The following is a 25,937-nucleotide window of genomic DNA, read 5'->3' as shown; positions in this document are numbered from 1 at the left end:
GAATGAGTGTGGAAAAAGGTTCCCACTCACTCAGAGGAGCAGATCAAAAATCCATATGTCCAGCAAAAAGTGCTAGGAGACTCATGTGGGGGAGATTATACATACAAATGAAAATCTACCCTAACAGTAAGCCTTCTGACATCATTCCTTGGAGTAGCAGAGCAGCAGAGCGCAATACTTTTCGGAGCAGTCCAAAACGCCAGAGGAAAACGCTGGAGGCCTGGCATTTACAGGGACTGAGAAACAGCGAAGAAGGGAATCATAACCTTGGTGTGGCGCGACAACTTCGTGGTGGGTGATGCAACAGTCTAACTATGCCGACACCATCCAGGTGGGGAGTGGACGAGACTCCCTGGCACCCACAACCCTAACCAATCGCACAGAGAGGAAAGACAGAGTATGGGATGCCGGCAATATAGAACAGCACGTGATCCAAAGCAAAGGAAGAGAACCAGAGTGAGCGCAGAACCTGACAGTGTTCTCCTGCAGACACAGTTCACAGTGATAACTGGGAGGCCACTGGGGCATCGTTATGAAGCAGGGAAAACTTGTCCCAGTGAAATGGACGATCCACTGAATATAAAACCATTTAAATGGAGCTGTGATAAAGCAATAAAGAGAATAACGAATAAGCCTGAAAGAGGTGTCATTATGGATGGGCACCAATGGCCTGGGAAGAGGTGAAAAGTACCCCATGTTTTAAAAAGTAAAAAGTAGAACAAACCAGAGAGAATCATATGCATATGAATGGAAAGTGAAATTAAGTGAACCAGATAAGAGGAGAGATAATCAAAGTGAGTAGCCGCAGGAGGGAGGCAGAGGAGGTCAAGTTACAACAAAGTACATCCAAACTAACAAGTTCTGCAATACAAGAGTTAGAAAGAGACAAGTCTGGAACAGACTATAAGAAAGGGTGTCAATGAGAACTGTCCAAAGTCTGGCCTTAAGTGGAGATAAAAGAGTTGCAAGAACCTATCCAGAAAGTGGCAAGAGATTATCAAAAGAACTTTTGAGTAAAGAAGAGACAATTTAATTAGTCTCAATCAAGCGAAGGGAGACATTCTCCTGATCTATTTTAAGTTAGTTAAATTATTGCTAGGATCAGTTAAAACAAGTTTGAATTGTGGACATATAAATTTGGGATTTGCTGACGGACTAGCAACCTTAAGATTAGATAGGCAGGGATACCCCCTTAGCAATAAGGAAAGATAGGCCTTACACACCTTATTTTAATAAACTTCAGTAAAAATGCCCCTCAACTGTCACACTTCTCCTAACCCAGCACAGAGCCCAAACCTAGCTTATAAAAACAGGGAAAAAAACAACGCGAGACCCCTCAAGGGAAAGAAAATCGACTAACTACTCGTACATAGCATTAGCGCAACAGAATTTCAGACATCTACAATGATTTTCAGGCATTCTCTATACTTTCGCCTCTTTCATATTTCTTTTGGGCACAGACTTCAATGCTATTTTGACCCTCTCCTATGAATGGTATCAGTAAGAACAAGGTTTCCAAAAACTACCCATAAAATGGTGAGGCTTTAAATATATTTTCTGTGCAAGATGGCGTGGGAATGAAAGTACATTCATTGCTACAATCCACAAAGAAGCCCAAAACTCTTTTTAATGTGCCATTTCAACTAATAATGGAAGACAGGAGCACATTTGTGGCAGTGAATGAAAAAGAGCCACTTTAAAAACTAAGTAAGATGTTTCGGCAGTGAATTATAGTAAAAGAAACGCGCTTCTTTTGTGTTGCGACAGGGTCAAGGATCTAACCCTGTTAAGGAAGGGTGGACACCCCTCTGAACCTGGGGCAAGCAAACTACCGGGGTGCTTGCCCTAGCGCAGAGTTTTCGAACTCCAGGCGTCGAGGGCCGGAAACATGCCTGATTTTCAGGATATCCCTTGTTAATATTCATGAGATAAATTTGCATGCAATGATTCGAAATGTATGCCAATCTATTGTCATGAAGATTAGACATATCCTGAAAATGCGTCATGATTCAGGCCTTCAAGGACTGAAGTTGGACAACCCTGCGGGCCTAGCCAGACTTGTGACACGGGGTGAGGGAGTTAGGTGGGCCACAGTCTATCCCTTTCCTCCTATCCCAACCTTGCTCCCTGCAGTCATTTTTCCCTTGCCTTCTGGACTGCAATCTCGAAGGATCTGGTAGGGAACCCACTTGGAGAGCAGCTTTAGGGGCTGGTTGATGCTCAGTGAGTAGTTCCACATTCATTGTAATCCATTTTTGGCCCGCTTCATGTACTCTATTGGGAGGGGTTTGAGTGAATTTTCAATATTTTTTTTGTCCAATTTGAGCTATTGTGATGGTTTTCTCTTGTGTTTTTGTAGATTCTGACCCTGTTTTTCTGTGCTGGCCTGCATGTAGAGTGTGCAGTCCCTGGGGTGTAGTCCTTTGTGTCTGGCTTTCTGCCAGGCCCGCCCACCACCTCCCAGCCTGCCAACCTCCCCCGATTGGTACGTCCACATAACTGACCTTCCCAGGGCAGTCCTCTGCCTGTGCAGCCCCAAGGCAAAGGGCGGCTCCCACAAAGGAGGCTCCAGATTGTGTTGGCAGGTGTCAACAGGGGAGGCCAGCAGTGAGCAATCATTCTACACCAGATGCCCTGCCACTCTACCTGCCCTCAGACCACAGCAGACCAGGACATTAAGACTAAACTGCTTAACAGCTAGCGACAATTGTGAACACTAGCTTGCGTAAAATTTAAATAGGATTGGATACAATTATGACTATTGGCGTGCGTCATATATAGGCAGGATTGTGACTATTAGCCAGTGCCGGATCTAGATAGAAATGCAGAGATATTCAGGCGCCACATCTAGAAAGAACGTGGACATTTAGCACACGTCACTTCTACATAGCGAGGGCAATAACCAACCCACTAACAATTTCACCCCTCTGCATACACCTCTCCAACTCTAACCAAACGCAACCACAACCCTAATGCACAACAAACCACACAAACTTCACTACACTGCAACAACGAAACAAACCACACAGCTTCACACAACAGCACATGACGGCCACCGACCGGAGAGCACCCCCAACCTCAGCGAATGGAGTTAACCGAACTGAAGCTGCCAACAGCAAATCAATGCTCTCTTGCACTTATCCCGCTCCTTCCCACAAACTCACCCCGCACCCACTTTCCTTTTCAGATCGGCCAGAGTGCCAGAAGACCATTCCGGGGGTGATGGTGCCTGGTACAAATATCCTTTAACATTAACAAACATATCCATTGCTGCAACTGCAACTTATGACTTGCTATTCCGCCATAGCTGCCATGCCCTGTTCTTGCTAGAGTTCTTTTTCCTCTTTTCCAAGATTACAAACTCTAGAGGCCCTTGTGGAGATGGGGAACAAGCAATCCAAAAGTAAGAGAGCCAGCAGTGAACAGCAGGGCCATGGAGCGGTACCCGCTGCAGACTGGCAACCAAGTAGTTTAATATCACTCGCCTAAGAACTTCGAGAGTGACTGTTCATCATGGCCCGACGTATAACTCTAGCGGAACTGTGTTGGAAGATCGCACGCATAACAACTTTAAGATTAACTGTTTCTGACGGGCCACTATTGCAGAACTCTGGCAGACCCACGTTTGAGGAGGGGGTGGGGCTTCAAAAGCATTTTAAAGACTTAACTGTATGACGCAACCCCAGGAAAGGAACAAGATAGCAATTGACCCAGATGGGTGCCAGGACAAATGGGTGCTGGAGTATAAAGGAGACATGGAAAACGCGACTGTCAATCTTCAACTGACACGCCCTGCTCATTGTTAGGCAAGACTGTATGCAGTACCCTGTGAGAGACTGCACCAGCCTTGTCCTCTTTGCAATAGTTAACCAAACCGTTTCTAAAGGTCTGTACTACTCAAGTTGTTAAGAGTGAGTAGCCAGGCTTATCTCAAGAGGGGTCAATGTGAGCTGGAGCATTGCCACTGAGTATCACAATGATAAGTATCCAAATAACACTTACACCGTTTCTTGATTAAACAAGTATTTATTAAACAGTCAGTTCAGTAGGCCTTCTTCAGAAGGGAGCAAAAATGTAACCGTTAAATATAATTTAAAATAAATTCTCTCAGTTTGAATAAATCAGTAGATACCCATTTTGGATGGCACAGACACTTCCTACACCCTGAGCTGACTTCACTAACTAGGACATTGATATATCACTGGTACATTTAGAGCAATACTGAGTTTGGTGTCAAAAGGAAAAGGTTAGGGAAGGAACAATGTTAAACAAGTTTCTTAAACAGATAAGCAACTTTGAACTCCCAATGCAATGTAGATTGACCCTTTCCCAGCTATACAAGTAAGGTATATATGACTTTTTGTAGGGATAGTTAAAACACAAAGTCAGAGGTTAGAAGAGTCTTTCAGGGAGCCAAGACAGCCAATGTCACTTGAGCAAAGTCTCGGGGAGCTGAAGCACTTCTTGACGGTAGGTGAAAAGTCTTGCACAATGTTTTAGAGATCTTTGTAGAAAATGAAATCACTGTTGGGTCACAAGGCCGGGGGGGCTTGTGATGGGCAGAGCTGCAAGCAACTCTGCAAAAGGCAACAAACGCAGGTCTCAAATGAAAGCAAGCAAGCTACACAGCAAGAGGTAGGTACCCCTTAATTTACAGTACCTTTGGTCTGAAGGAATTGGTTCCAACTGGCTTCTGTTCCTGTTGTAGTATGGGCCTCAGTCGTGGGGACAAGAGTGAGGATGTCTGGGGACTCCTGCACTACGATTCGAAAGCTGGCGGCAGCAATGGGCCAACTTCAGATCAGCAGCACTTCGTGGTTTCAGCTTCTCGTGAATAGCACCACTGCGGTTCTTGGACACCCTGTGGACTTTCCTTGCTTCTGTGGTCCAGCACTCTGTTGAGGTGGCTCAGGCTTGACCAGCCCTGCTTCGAGGGAGTCCGGAGGATCTTCTTGGAGCACGGGTCCAGCTTAAAACGATGCACTCGATTCTGGTGTTACTCTCCCTGGCACTCGGTTCCTGCAGCAGCAATGAAGTACAGCCAGCAACAAGAGGATTTCCAGATGAGCTCATCTTGGGATTTTGACAAAATGGGCACCCATTGGTGATTTACTGCAGCTGCATTTGCAGCCTACGGTAGAAACACACAATGGTAGAAAAAAGTAAACCACTGACACCAGCAATTAATTGTAGAAAGGGTAACAAACATGTTACATGAGAAAGTAGACAAAGGGGATACCAAGTAACCCCTCCAGCACTCTATTTAAGATAGTGTGCTGGGTCTACGAGTTACAAAAAGTAAAGTTAATTTCACGGTACTGCTCCTAGAAACAGTAGTTTAACCAAGAGAAGGTATTTAAACCTTTGGGAAATCTGAAAGACTTCCCTGTGCCACTGCACTGAAGGTGCAGGGTGTCCCAATGAAAAAAGATGATGCCTATGGAATTGTCAGACTCCAAAACCAAAAGAAACAGTGCTAAAATCAATGAAAAATACATGAGAGTGGGAAAAAGGTCTTACTCTCTCCACGATAAAAATTAAAAGTCCTAAAGTCCAGCAAAAGAGCTGGGGGTCTCTAAGGTAGAAGAGAATTAGCACATCTCTGAGAATTCCCCCTAACACTTATATAGTCAGAGTCATCTTATAGCGGGCTTTGGATTGATTGGGAAAACATCCAGACATGATTGGTCAGCAGGGTGTTTTCCACTATTGTCCTTTCACAATTCAGGTCTGGTCAAATAGTCTCCATTTTGAGTTGTTTACCTTTATGCACTCTTTGGTTAAATTTCCCCTTTTATTTATTATTACGCCGTGTCAAGCCTTTAGGTATTTTATTTCAACAATTTAGGCATATGTCACTCCAGGTTCGCCACTGGAAATTTTTAACCAGAGTTCACCTGAGTGTATGTGCTTTTGTTGATGCGGTCAAAAGGGAGAGGCTGGGGCCTTTCCTCACGAGCTGCAGTGTGTATCAAACCAGCTCAAGTTCCTATTACTCTTCCTCGCCACACTTTCAGGGCTTTTTGTCTGCATAAGGGACCCAACCCCCCCTGTGAGTGCCAGTTGCCCAGGTAAAGAGGTGCAGGTTTCTTTGGGGCAAAGGGGAGAACACAATTTGCCACAATGTTTACAAAAAGGAAGTCAAAAGAAATATCTACAATTTACAGTTAAGTACACCACTTTTCATAAATAGCAAATCCAACATGATCTCACAGGGTCTTTAAACTGTTCAAGAGACCAACAAAAGTTCTGTTGAACTTTTAAAGAATAATGTTATTATTGGGGTTCTGGCACCCTAACTTTCCAATACCCCTAATCTTTTTACTGGCTTGCTTGGTTTTTCAACTTTTCTTTTGTGGCCAGAGTGACTTTTACTGAATTTCTTTTTTCGGTTCTGTCCTTCGTCTCACTACTACCTATTTTTGTCGCAGGGTGTTTCTATTACCCTGAAATTGTCTGGTGACAGCTGCAATCTAGTTTTGGCTTCACAAGGGGTGTAGGCACATTTAATGCATATTATTAGCACGATACAGCCATCTAGTATCTATTGGGGGAAGAATTCATTTTTGTAAGCCATTCTCAGACAATTTTGTTTTGAGCCATTCCTTTAAATACGTGGACCACGAGGCACAACTAATATGTTCGCTTTGCTAACTGGTGCTTATACTGAGCCACAAAGGCACCCTCAGTTTGATCTTAAACTGGTGGAGTATGGTTTAAATACTCTAGACTTCCCAATATACATCTAATGTTAGTGGCTCAGTGTTTTTGGTGGTTTTTGTCTGTCTGAAAAAAATAGTGCCCCACCCGGTGATGTGATTGGAGGGCTGGCTTAAGGCAGCAACTGGGTGAATGTCACTTCAGTAGGACACACTGCGCATTCCCAAGATGATTACCCAAATTGCTGGAAGACTGCTCCTGAGGAACATGGTGTGGCCATACTGGCTGGACCCAGTCTCTCTTGTCCTTTCTCCCTGTTCCTGTCCTGCAGGTGGAATCTCATCCAGAGTTCTTTCTTTGCTTCTTCCCTCCTCCCCCTTGCAATATATGCCCACACTACCAGTCCACCTTGTGTGCTCAACTGTTTGTTCTTGGGAAGTGTTCCTGGTTTCTACAGCACTGCTTCTCTGTAAAATCCCTCTGGTCAAAGCACCTTAAAGAGCCTCCTCTTCCTGGCCTGAGCGTCAAGTGGCTTGCTGCTTCCTTGTCTCAGTTTTGGGTTCTCCTGGGTGGTCTCGTGGCTTGTCAGTCATGGGGCAGTTTCTAGAAGACTCACGGTTCTCGTCCCCCTGAGCGGTCCATGGTCCGATTCCTTTGGCCTTCTTTGTGGATACTTGTGCTTCAGCTTTGTGGGTCTTCCTTTTCGGTGCTCTGTGTGCTGCTGCTTTGGGTCATTTGAACCTTGCTGGGTTATGGTCCAAGAGGCTCTACTTTATAACTAGATATGTTTAGAATTGTGGGAATACAGTTACCACTTAGAAGGAATTATTTTAAAAATGGCCAAAGAGTCTTGACTGCCGGTGTTGCATTGTCAACGTGGATCATTAAATCAAACAGAAATGGGGGTTGATTTATTTGGAATTGTGAATTTGAGGTTTGTTTTATGGTATGTTACACATGGGTCTTTCTTCTCATGTTTATTACTTTTGTAACTAACTGGCCTAATCAATGTGTTTTGATTTGATGTGCAAATGGTGCTCGTTACAGTTAATGTAAGACTTACCATTCATGTAGGATGCTTTTGCATTTTGAAATACTGAATTGAGTGTTAAGTAGATAAACTGTTGTGAATTCCTTTTTACTTGTGGAACCTTCTTTGCATAACCCAACTGTGACAAGCCCAACCTAAGTTTTACACCCAAACTCCATTATCTTGTCGTTCCTGGGCTGAATCTTCCAAATTCAGCACCGGGGGTACTTATCCCCATGTCACAATATCTTCATTAGGGGTTTGGTGGGTCTGGGACTGCTACGATCTTGATTACCCCACGCCCTCCCACCTCCACTGATTTTCCATTGCCTGAAGCGAGCTTGTGTGCCTATTTCAACAAGTTCTTCCTGGCCTGCTGGTTCCCGAACACTGCTGTAACTCTTCTTAGGGGCTTCCACATGTTTCCCTCTTTCGTTGCAACTGTGGGACCAAATAAAATATACAGCTGTGTAAACTCACTTAATTTGACTAATGGGTATTTACCTGAACAGTGACATTTTTTAGGTCCACCTTGGAGACTGCAATCTTCCATGCAGTTTGGTATTTTTTTTTAGAAGTACCAATGATTTTACATCACTAAAGCGCATGCTCAAGCATGGAGTAACATTGAATTTTAACACTTGTATCATTTACATTCTGTATGGATTCTGGAGTAGACTGGGACCCATTTTGACTCTGTACTCCTTAGTTGTAATAAAGTAGCTGACTATTATGATCTGCCTATGTGTTTAAAAGCCTTGTCCTGCCCAATGAATCAGTTAAGGGAGGTAATTCCTTGATAGCATTATTCTCTTACACTAGGTGGGCGATAGGAAAGAATACTGTTAATCCATGTTTGGTTAGGTCTCTGATTATGTGCATGTATCTTTCCTGTATCTAGAAATCCCTTTTCTCATATAGTGCAGTGTCTGGGTCTAACTGTACCTAGCGATGGACAGCCCGTTTTCTCCTTTAGGATAGTTCTCTACACACCACTCACCAAATGTTTCTGGACCAATCTATAACATGGACCTTTGGTGATGGGCAAAGGCCCCTTTAGGAATGAACTCTCTCAAAAGCAATATACAAATGTGTTTACATTAAAATAAAAAGGCTGGTTTGGATTGGCTAAGCAGTTCCCAATGCAAATCAATGAACCAATGAATGTTTATGGGCAAAGATAAGAGATCTACACACAGAGCCACAGGGACTGGAGGAACTCAAAGAAAAGACAGAAGGGTAAGAGGGCCAGAGGGGTGAAGTTATCCAGTCACCCCAGACTATGCAACTCATGTCAATCTGAAGTTTGGAAGAGACTCAGACATCATGGCTCAGAGATTCAAAACCAGGGGAGTAGCAGTTCCCATCCATGTGGGTAGTGCTATGTAACAAAGCCCCAAAAGCTAATGAAGAAAACTAGGACACCTAAGTTGAGTGTGGACTCAAGGTGAAGGGATTCAGTTGAAGAAAACTAATCTAAGCAACACAGACTCAGATTACAAAAGGCTGTATATGTCACTACTGTCAGCCCGATGGGCAGGGATGACAGCAGAGCACCCCACTACTAGTCTGACTGCAGTGACCACAAAGAAAAGCTACCGAATGTGCTTCGTAGTATCGAGTATGCAACCAAGCACCTCAAAATTCGACCAAAAAAAACAAGACCTCCGGGTAAACTTGTCTCACTATTGTTTGCAGCGTAGGGGAGACATGGGTCACTGAAGCAGAGGTGCTTCATATGACAGCTGTATCTAGCGAGTCACTGGGTCTGGTCTTCATTCAAGAGTTCACAGTTCTGAATAGCACATGTCTGGCCTTCTGGATTTAAATGAAGGAATACGTCTGTAGTACCCACAACAAAGGACATCTTTGGTGCCACAGACAAGAGAAGCAGCCTTGGTAACCGAGCAAGGGTCTGAAGGTTGTCAGAAGATTAAAATTAAAAAAAAGGACTTCCGCTATGCCAAAGCCGCTCTTCCTGGTAGAGAGCAGCAGAGCATCAAAGCTGGCACTCCTCTACAAAGTCACCTAGCAAGTTGCACACCAACTGTTGACTGCACAACGTCCAAGCAGAGACGAGCCCCCACTCCGGATTATGCAGGCCAGCTACCGGTCCACATCTTCCACAAGCCTAGAGAGGACATCTGAAGAGGTGCAGGACAGAGATCCAGCTGTTCCCTGTAGCCTCAAGGCAGGGAGACACCCCCCCTACTGACTTTGCATTACCAATGGCAGGCAGAGCTTAACCATACTAGAGTGGTCTGTGGCAGCACTTGTTGCAACAGCTTCAAAGCAGCCCGCTTTGACCTCTTGAGCTTCGGATTCCAAACACACTAGGGATCACCAGCCTCACTTACCTCTATCAGATCATACCCAAACGGCCATCTTCTGGCAGCTGTCCATGCTGTGCAATCCATGCCATGCATCTCCTGGCCTGTCACACCTTTCTGACGCTGCCCGTTGGCCACACCAACCCACCTTGCCAGCTGCTCCTGCCCACTCCATGGTCCTGCTCAGTTGCTGCATGGTCACACTCTTCATCCATCACCACCCCCGCAGTGCCCTCCCTTGTCCTTATGTATCCAACACTGGCGCCTCCTACCAGACTCCTGGTTGCCCGGAGTACTAATCGGCATAAACCTATCTGTAGGTGGTTTTAGCGCATGATATTGTACTGGGGAGCATCTTAACTTGGTTCCAGGATTGAAATTAGGCAAAATGGCACCCTGCCTAGATGTTTATTGCTTAAATAAGACCACCTCTGCCAAATAGCGTGCACACTTACTTTCTGTTCACCTCTACAATATCTGCAGGTAAGGTACACTCTAGTTACTTATATCCCCATTACCCATTCCAGATCTTTCTCTTTTCTTTTTTTAACATCAAGCACATTGGTGGATACTCCAGACGTTCATTTCCATTTATGTGAAAAACATGGTTTTAATATTCTCATTCCCACCTGCTGTCCAGACTCATAAGGGAATACCTTTGTTGCAGAAGACACGAAAAAAATAATAAAACAAGGCTGTGGGTCTAGCCTTAAAACACAACTTGGGAAAACCTGGATTCCAATAAAAACAGAACAGTGATGCAAAATATTTCACTTGTGCCCGTGTAATTTAGGGGCTTTGTCTGTATGCCCAAATAAAGGCTGTGGTTGCCATGCAGTACCACAGGCCAAATCAAGCCCCAGCAAATTACCAGTACAGAATATGAGAACACATCTGACTTTAAGGCACTATGGTCGGCACAGAAATATGATTATCAACCTTTGGTAGTGAAACCATGAGGCAAGTTAAGAGGACACTCAATTTGGTTTGCACTGCCCAGGACAGCATCTAGGTCAGCTCCCACTCGGTGATCTTCCGCCGAAGGCTGTCACTAGAAATCTTTTCTAGCAGGAATAACCATTCTAGGTCAAAAGACCTTTTAATAAAAATAAAAAAACAATTTAAAGAAATAATGATTTCGAAAGACCGCTCCTGGAAGGCTCAAATCGGTCTTTCTATATCGGAACTGTCACACCCCTTCGGCACACGAGTGCGTGCAGTGGCTGACAGGCGGACTGAGATAGACAGGTTACAGGTAAGTGTGTGTTTGAGTATGAAAGGGGACAGAGTTTGTGGTGGGGAGAGGGCTGGGCGGTGTGTGTGTGTGTGTGTGTGTGTGTGTGTGTGTGTGTGTGTGTGTGTGTGTGTGTGTGTGTGTGTGTGTGTGTGTGTGTGTGTGTGTGTGTGTGTGTGTGTGTGTGTGTGTGTGTGTGTGTGTGTGTGTGTGTGTGTGTGTGTAAGGTGAGAGTATGAGGCAGGGTTAGGGTGGGGGAGGGGTTGAACAGGGGTTCAGGGGTGAATTGCAGATTTCAAAGGGTAGAAGGAGAGGTAATCAAGTGTTTAGAATATTAAAGGCAGCCAAAATTAACTGGGGCAAAAACTATTTTTGGTGCAGCCTTTAATTCTCGAGATAAAGACATGGAACCGGAATAAAATCAAAGGTGCCAATGAAAGTGGCACCTTTAACATCACAAAAAAGGTGAACTTTGGCAATGGGGAGTACAGCTCAGTGGCATGGGGAGTACAGCTCAGAGGCAACGCCCCCGTCTTGGAAGCAAGACAACGCAGAGCAACACAGGTTCGAATCCAAGGTCCACGCTTAGAAACATCTTCAGTATTAGGCACGTTAAAAATAACCAATTATAAATGACATGCATTACTTACCGTAAAAGCATTTCTGATTGTATCTGCTTAGATTCACATGCTGTGCATATGGTCCGACATCCAGTGGTAACCGCGGAGTATTGCATCTTGTCTTTCGGGGGACCAAAAGGGGTCATCGGCATAGGCGTGTCTGAAACACTATCCCTATCGTGACGTGTGTAGTACCCAAAATCCCTCAGGCGCCGAGGTCCATCCGATTGTATTTTTTCTGCCATGAGGGAGCCCAAGGCTATAGTGAGTGAGTACATGAAGAGAAAGTAGTAAGAAGTCTATGTTCCTTCCACCCCGAGCGGGGAGGCAGGGAGGGCGCATGTGAATCTAAGCAGATACAATCATCAGAAATCAATCAAAATGCTTTTACGGTAAGTAATGCATGTCTTCTGATGCTTGTTAATCTGCTTAGAATCACATGCTGTGCATAGACTAGCGAGCAGTACCCGGAGTTGGAGGTGGGTTGTGAGAAGGAACAGTAGAAAAAAGATGTCTTAGTACCGCTTGTCCCACCTGAGAATCAGACCTAGAATGAGTGTCTAGGCAATAGTGTTTTGTAAAGGTGTGTACAGAACTCCAGGTTGCCGCTTTGCAAATGGACTCTAGGGGAACATTTGCAATGAATGCTATGGATGCCCCAGTGCCTCGAGTAGAATGTGCTCTAGGCTTAAAGGGCAGTTCTCTCTTTGCAAGAGTGTAACATAGTGTGATGCATCTGACAATCCACCTTGATATTGCTGATTTAGAGACAGGGTCCCCCTTCTCTACCAGCTGCCACTGAAACAAAATATTGTTTAGTTTTCCTCAGTGGTTTAGTTCTATCCATGTAGAACATGACTGCCCTGCGTACATCAGTGTGTGAAGGCTTCTTTCGGCCATGTTAGTAGGTCTCTGGAAGAACGTGGGTAGTTCGATTGACTGGTTCACATGGAACTTAGAAATAAATTTTGGCGCAAATCTGGGATGAGTGCGCAGAACTACTTTATCGTTGTGGACTGTAACAAAGGGGTCCAAGACCGAGAGGGCCTGTAGTTCGCCAACTCTTCTGATAGAAGTGATAGCTACTAGAAAGGCTGTCTTGTAAGTCAGGTCTTTCAGACTAGCTTTATGCATAGGCTCAAAAGGGGGTCCCATGAGCCTAGTTAAAACCAAATTTAGATCCCACCCAGGGGCTGGGTGAGTGATGGGGGATACATTCTTTTAACCCCTTCCATAAAGGCTTTAATCACAGGTATTTCCCACCACGACACCTTCTGCTGTGACGTGGTGTAGGCTGACAAGGCCGCTAGGTGAACCTTTAAGGAATTGAAGACTAACCCAGAGTCCAACAGATGGGTTAGATATAACACAATGTGTGAAGGCAAACAATCGGTGGGATTGACGCCTTTGCAACTGCACCAAATGACAAAACGTTTCCATTTGCTGGCATAGCAATAACGTGTGTTAGGCTTTCTTGCCTCCCTCAGTATGTCCATGCATCTTTGAGGGAGTTGCATATGTCCAAACTCTATGACTTCAGGAGCCAGGCTGCTAAGTTCAGAGTTTGTGGGCATGGGGGCAGAGTATCCCCCCTGTACTGAGACATGTTGTACGGGCAGGGCAGCTTGACTGGTGGGGAGAGGGACATTTCCATCAGGTGCGCGAACCAGGGTTGGCGGGCCCACATTAGAGCATTAGAGCCACCAGAATCATGGTGACTGGTTCCTGGTGCATCTTGTGCACTATCTTGTTTAGAAGGGGAGTCGGGGGAGGGGGGGAAACAAACAAATTTCCCCGACCAAGTTATCCAGAGACCGTTCCCCTTGGATCGGTTCTGGGGGTACCTGGAGGCGTAATCTGGGCATTGGGCGTTCTCCTGAGTAGCGAACAAGTCGATCTCTGGAAACCCCCATTCTGCAAAGACGTTGGATACAATGTCTTCGTGCAGACGCCATTTGTATTCTTCTGGCAGAGGAAAATCTCTGCTGAGTACGTCTGCCAGAAGATTGAGTTCCCCTGGAACATGTTGGGATATCAGGAACATCTTGTGTTTGAGAGCCCATATCCAGATGTTTTGGGATAGCTAGGATAGCCCTGGAGAGTGCCCCCCTGCTTGTTCAGATAATACATTGTTGTGCTGTTGGTTAGGACCAGCAATGTCTTCCCTTGCAGTTGCTCCTGAAAGGCCTTCAATGCTTTGAACACTGCTAGTAGCTCCAGTAGGTTTATATGGTTGGACGCTACCTGAGGGGACCACACTCCGTGCGCTGTATTGAAGCAGGTGAGCCCACCACCCTGTGAGAGATGCGTCTGTCGTGAGAGTGGCTTCCACTGCAGGGGTGGGGAAGGTTTTCCCCTTTAAGAGGTTCTCCCTCGACCACCACTGCAGAGAGAGAACGAGTGCTGGCGAGACAACTAACAGATCTTCCCATTGTCCGCTGGCCTTACACCACTGGCTGTTGAGCCACTCCTGCATGGGACGCATGCGCAGCCTCATGTGGGGGACCAAGTATATGCATGACGCCATCATCCCTAGCAAACGATAGCTTTGCGTTCCGTCACCTTCCGACTGGCTACATACTGAGGAACTTCAGAGAGCATGTTCTGACCCCTCTCACTGGAAGGGAAGACTAGACCGTCTTCCGTGCGAATGAGAGCCCCCAGGAACTGTTTTACTTGGCTGGGAACTAAGCTGGATTTCTTTTCGTTGATGGAAAATCCTAGGCTGAACAGTAGGTCTACTGTCTTTTGGGTGTTCGAAAAACAAACGAACGAGTCCCCCGTGATGAGCCAATCGTCGGGGTAAGGGTAAACTGGAACTGAAAGTCTGCGCAGGTGTGCTGCTGCCACTGCCAGGACCTTGGTAAACACCTGTGGCGCCGAGGCTATGCCGAAGAGGAGTACCTTGAATTGGTAGTGTTTGTCCTGAATCATGAACCTTAGGAATTTCCTGTGCGCTGGCAGCATTGAAATATGAAAGTATGCATCTTTCATATCCAATGTTGTCATGAAGTCCCCTTGTTTTAGCAATGGGATCACCTCTTGAAGTGTTACCATGCAAAACTTCTGGGGCTTTATGAACTTGTTCGCTGGGCGCAGGTCTAGAACAGGACGCATGGTGAGATCCTTTTTGGGTACAAGGAAGTATATTGAATAGATACCCCCATTTACCTGAAGAATCGGGACGGCTTCTATGGCGTCCTTTCCCAGCAGCGCCTCCACCTCTTGGACCAGGATCTGCAGATGTTCCGGTGAAAAGCGTCGATGTTTCGGCGGTCTGAACTGTGGGGGTCGGGCGAATTCCACGCAATAACCGTGGGGACCATCTTCAATACCCACTGGTCTGAAGTTATCCCCTCCCATGCCTTGAGGAAAGATGTTAATCGGCCCCCGACCGGGGAGACATGGGAGGGGACCTGAACTTGGTGGTCATTTCTGACCAGAGGTTGACGCACCTCTGGAATTGGAGCCTCTGCCTCTATTCTTTCCGCGCCTCTGACCCCTCTGGGGGTAGTAAGTGGGGCTTGCAGCCAGTTGACTTGCGTTGAAGTTGCCCGTGCCAAAATTATTTTGAGCGGCGCGGGCTTGTCCTAGAAAGGACCGCCAAGAATTTCTGCCCCTCTGTGAAGAGGGTTTTTGGGAAATTTGGTGCAGCAACTTAGTCTCAAGCTCCTTCTTGGCTGTCTCCAATGCATCGTCTACCGCCTTCCCGAAGAGGTTGGCCTCTTCTATGGGTTTATTGATGATGGATGCCTGGGTCTTAGGCCTGAAACCCAACGTGCGCAGCCACGCGTGTCTCTTTAGGAGAGTACCCTGTGCGAGAGACCTGCCTGCTGTCTCTACGGAGTCCAGGGTATTCTTTACAACATTTTGATTGGCAAGTTTACCCTCCGAGACAAAGGCGAGAAGCTTGGCTCTGGTTGGTTCCGGAACCTCCTGGAGGCCGTCCTGGAGTAGGTTCAATTGGGCGTCGACGTAGCTGGCCAGTAACGTTGTGTTATTGGCAATCCGGACGGTATAAACAGCCGCCTACGTGACCCATTTGCCTAAGACATACAACCTTTTGGACTCCTAGTCCGGGGGTGACTCTCCCGTGACAAGGGGAACACCTGCTCTCTTGCGAGTGTTGGTCACTACCAGCGAGTCTGGGATTGCGTGCCCTTTGATGTAAAGCGGGTCGGTGGGGGAGGGCCGAAAGAGTTTTTCAACCCTTGGGTTCACAGCCCTCGTCTGAGCGGGTGTGAGTAAAGAAGGGGCCAGCCGTCTCTTTACAGAGCTCAAGAGAGGGATAGACTGGCTAGCCGGAGGCTTGTCATTAATAATGTTTTCCGCAAAATCCTGTTCAGGCAATGCCTCAATCGTGGCAATTTTAAAGAATTCCGCTGCTTTTTTCAACGTGTTGTTGAAAGCCATTTGATCATCCACCGGGGGAGCCTGCCTAACCAGTGTGGATGGGGGAGAGTCGAGGCAAACTATATCAGAATTATGATCGTCCTGCTGGGTGTCCTCCCAGTTGTCCGTTGCGCCTTGATCTTCCCCATAATTGTCCAGAAAAGAAGTCTCCTCTTCTTCTGTATAGATGTGTCTATACGTGTCGTTCTGGACATCTTCTTGATAATCAAGCTAGTGTTGAACATCTAGGTGTTGGGCAACTTGTGTATGAGGGTTAGGGTCTACCCGAGCTTTTTTCGGCAAAGGTTGATCAGAAGCACCGAAAACCTGCTGCAGCCGATCCATATACCCCTCAAATTGCTCTGTGGTCCACTTGGATGACCCAAATGGACCCAGCTGAGCAGGAACCGGGTCCTCCGCCCTAAGGCGTTCAGAGGATCTCCTCGGGGTGCTTGAGAGGGGTACCTGGCTCTCTTCGTAAGAGTCCTCAGGATCGTCTTCCAAAACCGTGGAAAACCTTTCGGCGGATTAGCCCATAACTGTGGGCGAAACCGGTACTAGGCCCACCACCGAAGCAATCCTGTTGATGCTCTTACTGATAGTTACCGAATATTCGGGGGACAACGCCTCCGATGATGGCTTCCCGGGTAGAGGCCTAGTTAGAGGCCTACTCGTAGTTTTTGGGCCTGCACGGGCCTTGGAAACCTTGAAAGTCGAAGTTTCTTCTTCAGAAACTTCGGCGTGTGTAGTTTGTGGATTAGCGCCTTTGTTAAGTTTATTAAGCCCAGTCATGCACTGCTGCGGATGCGGGGAAGGCTTCGGATCAGATCGATCCGATGGCGCTTGCGCCTTCTTCGACGTCGTCGAGGAGGGCGCTTGGGTTGTGTGTTGTGTGGTGCGATTGTACGCCCCCGTCACCGGGTGTGGTCCCGGTAGCAAGACCGGAGTCGAGCCTGGAAGGGTCGGGGACGGGCGTGGCGGCTCTAGAATCGTCCGCCTCAAGGTCTACAACGTCCGCGTTGGACGTTTGGTCATCCGATGTACCCCCGTCACTCTCGGCTGGTGTCGCGGCAGGGGAGGGAGGCTCCATGCGTGACATACCGTATGCGGCCCACAGCTTCAACCGGCGCTCCTTAAGGGATTGGGATTAGGTTTAGGAGTTTATACGCCGAACACCGCTTTAGTGCTCTAGGGGGAGACCAGCGTACACAAAGTGTGCTCGTCTTTCCACAGATATCTGACCCTTCACAGAGGGCAGAAGCTAAATGGAGTCCTTTCTATAGCAGAAGGGAAGGGTGACCAGGCCAAAAAGGAAAAGTGGAAAAGAGAAAAGACATCATAGCAGTATGGCAAACCCCCGAGTCCATTCTCCCTACTGTGTAGGCCGGCCAGAAGGCCCGACCACGTGGAGGTCCGAACGCCGGATCTTAGGTGCTGGAATCTACAGCCGTAGACGGTTCCCCCATAGTCTTTGTCGAAGATGTTCTTGATAGACGAAGTGACTTAACGGGGATTAAACCGACAATTCGGTAAGATAAAAAATGTCTCATGAAGAGCTCTGCTATAGGGCGACCAGTTATCTGGGCGGAAAAAAACAATCTGAGGGACCTCGGCGCGTGAGGGATTTTGGGTACTACACACGTCACGATAGGTATACTGTTTCAGACACGCCTATGCCGACGTCCACTTTCGGTCCCCCGAAAGATAAGATGCAATACTCCGCGGTTACCACTGGATGTCGGACCATATGCACAGCATGTGATTCTAAGTAGATTAACAAGTATCAGAAATATAATTATAATGGGCTGGGTCTAGAAACTCCTGGCTTCGCTACACCTTGGAATCCTAAACTGTACATCATCTAAACTTCTATATCCAACTACCATGAAAAACACCACTTGGTGGAGTTGGGCTAGTGCATAAAGTGCCTCAAGGTGATACTGCTGCAATGTTGTTTTACACGTTCACATTAAAAAGGCACACGAGTAAAGCGTTTGGGAACCCACCATGTCTTAAAGGCCTCCTGGTCCTCTCGCAATATCATGACTTCGAGGTGTCCGACTCTAGGCCTTGAATACTGCAAGCCTGACAGGTTTTCAGGATATCCCCCACAAGAAACAATGTGCATACATTAAGACTCCTTGCATACACATGTATATTAATATGGGGTATTTTGGAAATCAGACATGTTTCTGGCCTTCGAGGCCTGTAGTTGGATAACCTCCTTGATACAAGGAAAAAACTACAACAGGTTGCACAGAGCATTTTTAGCAAATCCTGCACAGGAGGCCCTACAGTAGAGAAAGATGAGAGTGGTTACAATACCCTGATGTACTACTTTAGGGGTCTGCAAACTTTGGCTCTCCAGATATTTTCATTATCCCTCACATTATTAGCTATGCTGCCTGAGGTGGAAGGGAGTTATAGTCCAAAACATCTGAACAGCCAAAGTTTAAAGTATCCTGCTTAGTCATCGGTTCTGGTTTAGCTCATTCGCTTCGAGTACCCATGCCCTCTATATCAGACATAGGCTCTTTGGCATTTGTCACAGATTTTACTTTCACTTATTTTGTGTTCGTACTGAGTCTCTCATGATGTTGAAATGCCTTAAGAAAAGCACTGTTATGGTAGGCACTCAAAGTCCATGGAAAAAACAAGAAACATGCAACGGTCACACTTGGGAGACATTTTCAGTTTGGGATTGTGGATAGACCTACTTATCTTGTCGCTTGACATGCAATTTCTATTTCTCATGCTGTACACTTACATCAACTCCCAGGTCTAAAAGATACTTAACGACGCTAATCATCCCACTGGAGGCTGCAGCATGGAGAGGCGTGTATGATTTCTTGTCCTTGCAGGTCACTTCAGCAGAATGAGAGACAAGTAACTTGACAACTTCAATGTGACCTGAATATAGGCAAACAATGAAACAAAAATAGCAATAGATTGAGTGATTTCAGCCAGACGTGGATTGTTCATTAAAGATTCATAATCTTCCAAGAAATGGGGTCAATACAAAAAACATTTAGCATAAGGAACAAACCAGTGTGCAGAAAAGGCCCCCACCTGAGAACCTAGTTTGAGGGGAAAAGCCATACATTACAGAAAATATTTTATGCTTTCAATTTTTTTTATGAAAGGCCCCCCCCTCCTCTCCCCCTGATGATCACAGGCCTAATGTTAGGATAGTGGTTGTTCTCTATGTTCATGGGGCACAGTGATTGACCCACAGCTTGTAACGCTTTACCTCACTCACCAGGGGATAATACGGCCGAATAGTTAAGGAAAGCTATTAGGGTGGAAGGAGTGCAATAAGGGTACAATGCAACACTAAAATTTAATAAGCTATTTCTCCACACAATGAGTTATAAAATATATTACATTCTGTGAAGGTAAGTATCTGTTTCAAATTGCAAGAGAGTAAACAATTAGTGTTAAGACACGATGCCTTTTTTTTGGGGGGGGGAATATAAGACCCCTTAATCTTTTGCATTTTTCACTGTATTTTTTGGATCACTAACTTATTTCTGGTGGCCAGAGTGACTTATCCTCATGTCCCCTGCAGTTGTAACCCTATTAGCCTTAAGGTATATGGCATTGGGTTACCAATACTGCGCGCAGTCCCAGCAGCACCCCAATTTTGCCCTAGGGTGATCATATCACCTCACACTGGTTTTTGGGCATTGGTTGGTGGCAACTGTACTTTAGATTTGGCTTCACTAGTAGTGCAAGTAATTCTACTGCAATAGGCACCCAATAAACCTTTTCGGAAGCCAGTGGGGCACCAATGTGTTATTTTTTAATCTGCTCTCCAATTTTGTAGTCGAGTTCCCTTTATTCAGGGAAACCACAGGGGTGGCTCAAAATGGGTGTTCCGACCATAGGGGCTCTTTGTGAGACCACATGGCAACCTTCATATTGGTTTAAACTGGTTTAGACCAATGTAGGTCTTTGGGTGCTTCTTTCCTGACGGGTGGTCTAGGCTGAGGGCAGTCCTGCTTACCAACTAGTATGGTTGGCCATCTGACCCTAGGCCCCAAACCTCCTTTAGCGATAGGTGAGCTGGCCTTCGACAGTGATACGTTGCGCTCTGGCTGGTCCCTGTATCCCTCTTGGAGCTTTGTTGGGGCACTTGGAAAAATCTGGTCCTACAGGCGTGCTGAAGGAGATTTCCGCTCAATGACGCTACTTTGGTCTGGGTCGGGAAAGTCAGACAGAAAAATGAGGGTGACTGAAGGATTTTGGACCCCCCTCCAAAAGGTCTGCGTTGGAGAAGCTGGATAGCAAAAATTGGGATTATTTGAGAATTTTGGATTTCCAGCTCACCCCGAAACTTGTGATAGGGGAAAGGTGGACAAAAAGATTGTACCGATTTAAGAACAGAGACACCCTTCTTCCTTAAAGAAATTGGGGTCAACAGGACAAAAAGGATTACCCAATTAAATTATAGGCTATAGTTTCAGCACACGCTGGAAGTTTGCTTTGTTAATTTCGAATTTTATCAAAATAAATCACCCAATAGTGTTCTGCCAAAAGGGAATAAAATTTATATTTTTTTAAAACTGTTTTTTATTGAAATTACACGTAAACATGCGCAACACAAACAATCAACACTAACCCCACCCCAACCTTATCCCACCACCCCCTTCCCAAACCTCACCCATCCCTGCCCCAAGTTGCACAAACAATTCATGTTAAGTGGTACTGACAGCAAAACACAAAAACAATTTATCATAACAAAATGTGAAGGATTCCCTTCGTCTACTTTCCGACCCTTAAACTGAACAATCCTACTTTCATATCAAACATGGTACCATCAGGCTCAAGTTCTCAAATACATTATTACGTCATCTGATCACAGTCCGAAGGATCCAGGGACCTTTCCTGCTCCATTTGATAACATCTAAACAGAGTCCAATAGTCCATGGGCCTACTTTTCGACGGCAGCCTTTGTATATATAGCGATTTTTGTCTCTCGAACCTAGACATGGAAGAAATCCATTCTGAGAAAGTCGGAGCTCTTGAAGACCCCCAAGCCACAGCAATTAACAATCTTGCAACAATCGTGGCCATGCCCAAGAGCTGCCTCTCACTCCTGGATCCAGACTCCACCAGTGCCAACAGCCACAAAGCTGGGGAATCTAGTATTGGTATGTCAAGAATAGCAGCCATGGTTTGCTGGATCCTAGACCAAAAAGCTTGTAACTGGGGGCATACCCAGGACACATGGAGAAAATCAGCCTGTGACCTACCACACCGTTTGCAGCTGGGGGACCTATCTGGGTAGAACGCACTCAGGCAGGCTGGAGAATAGTACATTTGATGAATAAACTTGAAGTGAATCAGACGCAGCCTGTTATTCATAGCGATTTGCTTAGTTTGTGTGCACACTACACCCCATTGAGCCTCCGACAATGAAAATCCCAGACTCTCCTCCCATCTACTTCTATATTGTTGCCAGGGGAGGGCGGTGTTAGCCCGTACTATTCTATATAGCGTAGAGACCACTTTACTCTTGTACTGTGTAGAGGTTATGTAAGTCAATACCGGGAAGGCAGGCCAGATAGAACGCAGCGTCTCCCTGAGCCTCTAGTAGAGGAACATCGTTATAGGAGTCCAGTCACTCCTCTCCTTTAGTTCTTCCCAAGTGACATATCCACCCTCCACCAACAGGTCTCCCAAAACCTGAATACCCAGGGCCCTGAATTGTCCACAGAAAGCTACCTCCTCAGTGAGTGGAACGTCCCGAACATAGTAAATAGCCATGTCCGGGGAGTACCAGCAATCCAGGCCCAGCCTGTCTGCCAGGCAGTCAAGTGCTTTAAGCGTGGATATTATCGGCTGTACCTCCAACCTGGGACCCTGCGTTTGCACTCTCCCCAATAACCCAGTCAAACTGTCCCGGTACGTTATAACCTTCTCCAACCACGTATGAGGGATATCCAGGGAAGGGGACCACCACCAAACTGCATACTGGGCTTGTGCAACTATAAGGTGAAGGGTGAGGTCGGGAACATCAAACCCACCCTGGGTATACGGACGACATAGTATATGTAATGAGATCCTAGGATGACCTAGGATGACCCCCACCCCCCAGCCCATATCAATCTGTTCAGCAGGCTCCTGAAACGCACCCAGAATCTCAAGGGAGGCCAGACAGGCACATTATTAAAGATGTATACAAATTTGGGTAGAATCACCATCTTAGTGAGCGCAACTCTGGCCGCCTGAGAGATCGGGAGACGCATCCAAGTGTCCACCTTATGTTCCATACTTTCCAGTGTCGACAAATAGTTATCTTCATACAGCTTAATGGGAGAAGTGGAAACCCAAACCCCTAAATACCAGATACCCTGGAGGCACCAAGCAAACTCATCCCCAATATCCTCCAGTGACACCCGAGCTGTAAGAGGAAGTATTTCTGACTTGGACCAATTGATCCGTAAATCAGATAGGGCCCCAAACGCCATAATCTCCCCCATAATTGGAATTCACGCAGTGCACAGGCCACTGGCTCAATCGCCAAAGCAAAAAGGATGGGCGAGAGGGGGCGCCCCTGCCAGGTTCCACGAGAAGGGAATATTGCTGCCGATTGCCTTTGATTCGTATAAACCACTGCCCGAGGGGCTGAAAAAACAGGCAAAGCCACTGTCGAAAGGTATTGCCCAGGCCCACCCTGCGGAGCACCTCGAACAGGAAAGGCCACTCAACAGAATCGAAGGCCTTCCCCGCGTCGAGGGCCGCGACGGCCATAGGAATTTCATCGTTGATACTGTGCATCAATGAGAATAGCCTCCTCAAATTATTTTGGGTGGATCGACCTGGGATAAACCCAGCTTGATCCGGCAAAACCAGGGCGGGCATATGGGGAAGGAGCCTATCTGTCAGAATTTTGGCCAGGATCTTATTATCGGTATTCATAAATGACAGATGCCTATATGATGAACATTTGCGCAGATCCTTACCGGGTTTTAAGAGCACCGTGACCAGGACCATCCTGGTAGTCTCTGGGAGGGTACCTGCGAGTCTGGCATGCTCGAACATGCTCCGCAGTGGCGGGATTAGCAAGACGGCATCTGCTTTGTACAACTCGGCTGTGATTCCATCAATGCCCGGTGCCTTACCATTTGGGAGGGAGTGCATCGCCCTAAGAATCTCCTGGTCAGAGGGGGGAGCATTCAATAATGCACCCTGTTCCGGGTCCAGCCACCCCAATGCCACCCTGTCCAGATATTGGGTGAAATTATCATGACCCACTTCCAGCTGTGTAGAATACAGCTTCTCATAAAATATCCGTAAGGTTTCATTAATAGCCACATTGTCCCTAACCAAATCCCCGTTTTCAGCCTCCGCCTCCAGGATAGCATCGTGGCGCTGTTCTTATTTAATCGCCCAAGCAAGGGTCCTACTGGGGCGGTCCCCCTCAGCATATTTAGCTGCTGCTATAGGGTCCCCTAAAAATCGCTCTTCGTTGTCCATTAGCGTATGAAACACCGCCCTCCTCATCCCCAACCGATCTTATAAGTCCCAGAATCGCCCTGAGTTTGTTCCCTTTCCAAATCCTTGATCTCCCTCGTAAGGGTCACTATAGACCTGCGTAGACTCGGTCGAAGGGGTGTAACAGCCTCCAGGAGTCAACCAGGGAGTAATCCCTCACTATTAACCCCCACTTCTGGGCCGCTCGAGGTGTTGTAGTGTGTGCAGATGAGGATCTGTCCATATCCAATGTAAGAGTGACATTGAAATCACCTGCCCAAACCACATCATATTGGGGAAATGTAGGTAGGTGATCTGCGCACGTTTGAAAGAATTCTGGGCAGTCATAATTCGGACTATAAACATTAATGAAAAGGATGAGCCACCCAGATATTTCTCCCGCAACCAAAACAAATCTGCCATCCGAGTCAGAAACCACTTTATGCATTTTAAACTCAAGGCTTTTATGTATGTATATAGCTACCCCCGGGAGTGAGAGGAATAGGAGGACCCATACCTATGGACCCCCCCTCCAGCCCGCTAAATTTGAATACACAAAACATTTGCATGATGGTTCCTTGCATAATTTGTGATTAAACAAGTTATTTTACTATTTGTAAACCCACGTATATTCCACGTTAAAATGGTTATATTCCCTCCACGCTGAACTTCACCCACTACGGGAGTGCATTACCAGGTGTAACACTAGACCGTTGTGATTTGCACCGTGTACCGACAGTACCAGTACCCATTCTTATATTACTGCCTGCACCTTTAGGCCCCCTCTTCCCCCTACCCCAAACCAGCAACACCAACACCACCAATAAACGAAAAAAACTAACCCAGAGCCCCGCCCCCTGCCCAGGCCAGAAACCCCAACCTACTGGCTCCCTATTTCCACCCCCCACCCTAAACCCCTCAAGCACCAAAGATAACATAATTAAGTAGCCACTGGGCATGGGGGGGGAGCTGGCGGCTACTGCGACTCCGAAAACTTGTTACAATTGTTACATTATACTGTGGTATCCCACTTAGAGGGAGTCCTCATTACTGTATTCCAGCAATGCCTACTGGCCTCAAGATCAGCTAAGGCCAGGAGTTGGCATAGTTTCACACCTCAACCACATGCGCCCTCAGGCCCCGACCCCGTCATGAGGACCCCGGGAGGGAGGGCTAGGATCTGGAATGTTCATGGCAAACCTCTCAGCTGATTCAGGAGTGGTAAAAAAAAAAAAAAAAAAAAAAGAGACCTTTCCATCCTGCACCAAGTTTCGCGGGGTACATCATTGAGTAGCAAGTACCCTTTTTCCTCAAAATACCCTTTACATTTACAAAAGTTTACTGTGGTCCTGCACCTGCTGACTGAAATCAGGGAATAAACAAATTATCGCAGAGCCCCATTGTAAAGTCTTCTTCTCGCTAGCCACTCGCAGCAAGGTGTCACGATCCCTATAATTGAAAATACGGGCATTGATGGCCCTTTCCGGAGCCCCAGGCAGGGGTCTGACCGCCAACGAACGATGGGCACATTCAACCATAAACGTACTAGTGACTGGTGGATTGTCCAGGAGTTCTTTAAGGAGCTGTTCAACAAAAAGTTCCATGTTATCAACGTGTGTGCTCTCAGCCACCCCTGTTATCCAAATATTATTTCTCCTAGACCTCTCTTCAAGCTCATCATTTTTAACAGAAACTTTCTTGACCGTCTGTTGGAGGGATGCCACCTCTCGTTGAAGAGCGGCAATCTTGTCCTCACCTTCCCCTATCCTCTGCTCCGCCTCTGACATCGCCCCACACAGTTTCTCGATTTGCACCGCCGACACCTTACAAGTTAAAGCATATATTTTGGCCCCAAGACTGTCCGTACTGCCTTTTAGGGCCTGAATGTCAATGCGGGAATCCCGGACCCCCCATCCTGATCGGACAGGACCCGGTCTGCTATAGCATATTGTTCCATCTTGGCCTGCCGTTTCTGGTTGCCCATTCTAAGCGAAATGGAGTATGTCCTGATCACACCCACAGTTCACCCCCACATGGGAACAGGTAGGAAGGGAACCAAGTGCATTTAAAAAAAATAAAAAATAAAAATAAAAAAAAAAACAGGCTCATGCCCACAGCTGGATTATTGGGCACAGGAGGGAGGTATAACAACCCTCCAGCACCCTTCACAAGGCCCCAGCGTACCTATAAAT

General features: G+C 46.6%; 1 protein-coding gene across 2 annotated transcripts in view; it reads right to left on the bottom strand.

Annotated features, from left to right (window-relative positions):
* ANKRD28 (ankyrin repeat domain 28) overlaps window positions 1–25,937 on the bottom strand; it is a 1,823,421-nt gene that overhangs the window by 1,073,953 nt on the left and 723,531 nt on the right. For both annotated transcript variants that reach the window (XM_069648906.1, XM_069648905.1), the window contains exon 7: window positions 19,034–19,176. In XM_069648906.1, coding sequence (XP_069505007.1) covers window positions 19,034–19,176 — 143 coding nt within the window. The remainder of the gene's footprint in view (window positions 1–19,033; window positions 19,177–25,937) is intronic.

This window comes from Ambystoma mexicanum, chromosome 2q (genome assembly GCF_040938575.1).
Source record: "Ambystoma mexicanum isolate Mex_15411 chromosome 2q, UKY_AmexF1_1, whole genome shotgun sequence".
NCBI lineage: Eukaryota > Metazoa > Chordata > Amphibia > Caudata > Ambystomatidae > Ambystoma > Ambystoma mexicanum.
Note: the sequence above shows the minus strand (reverse complement) of the source record. Positions and strands in the feature narration are given on the sequence as shown.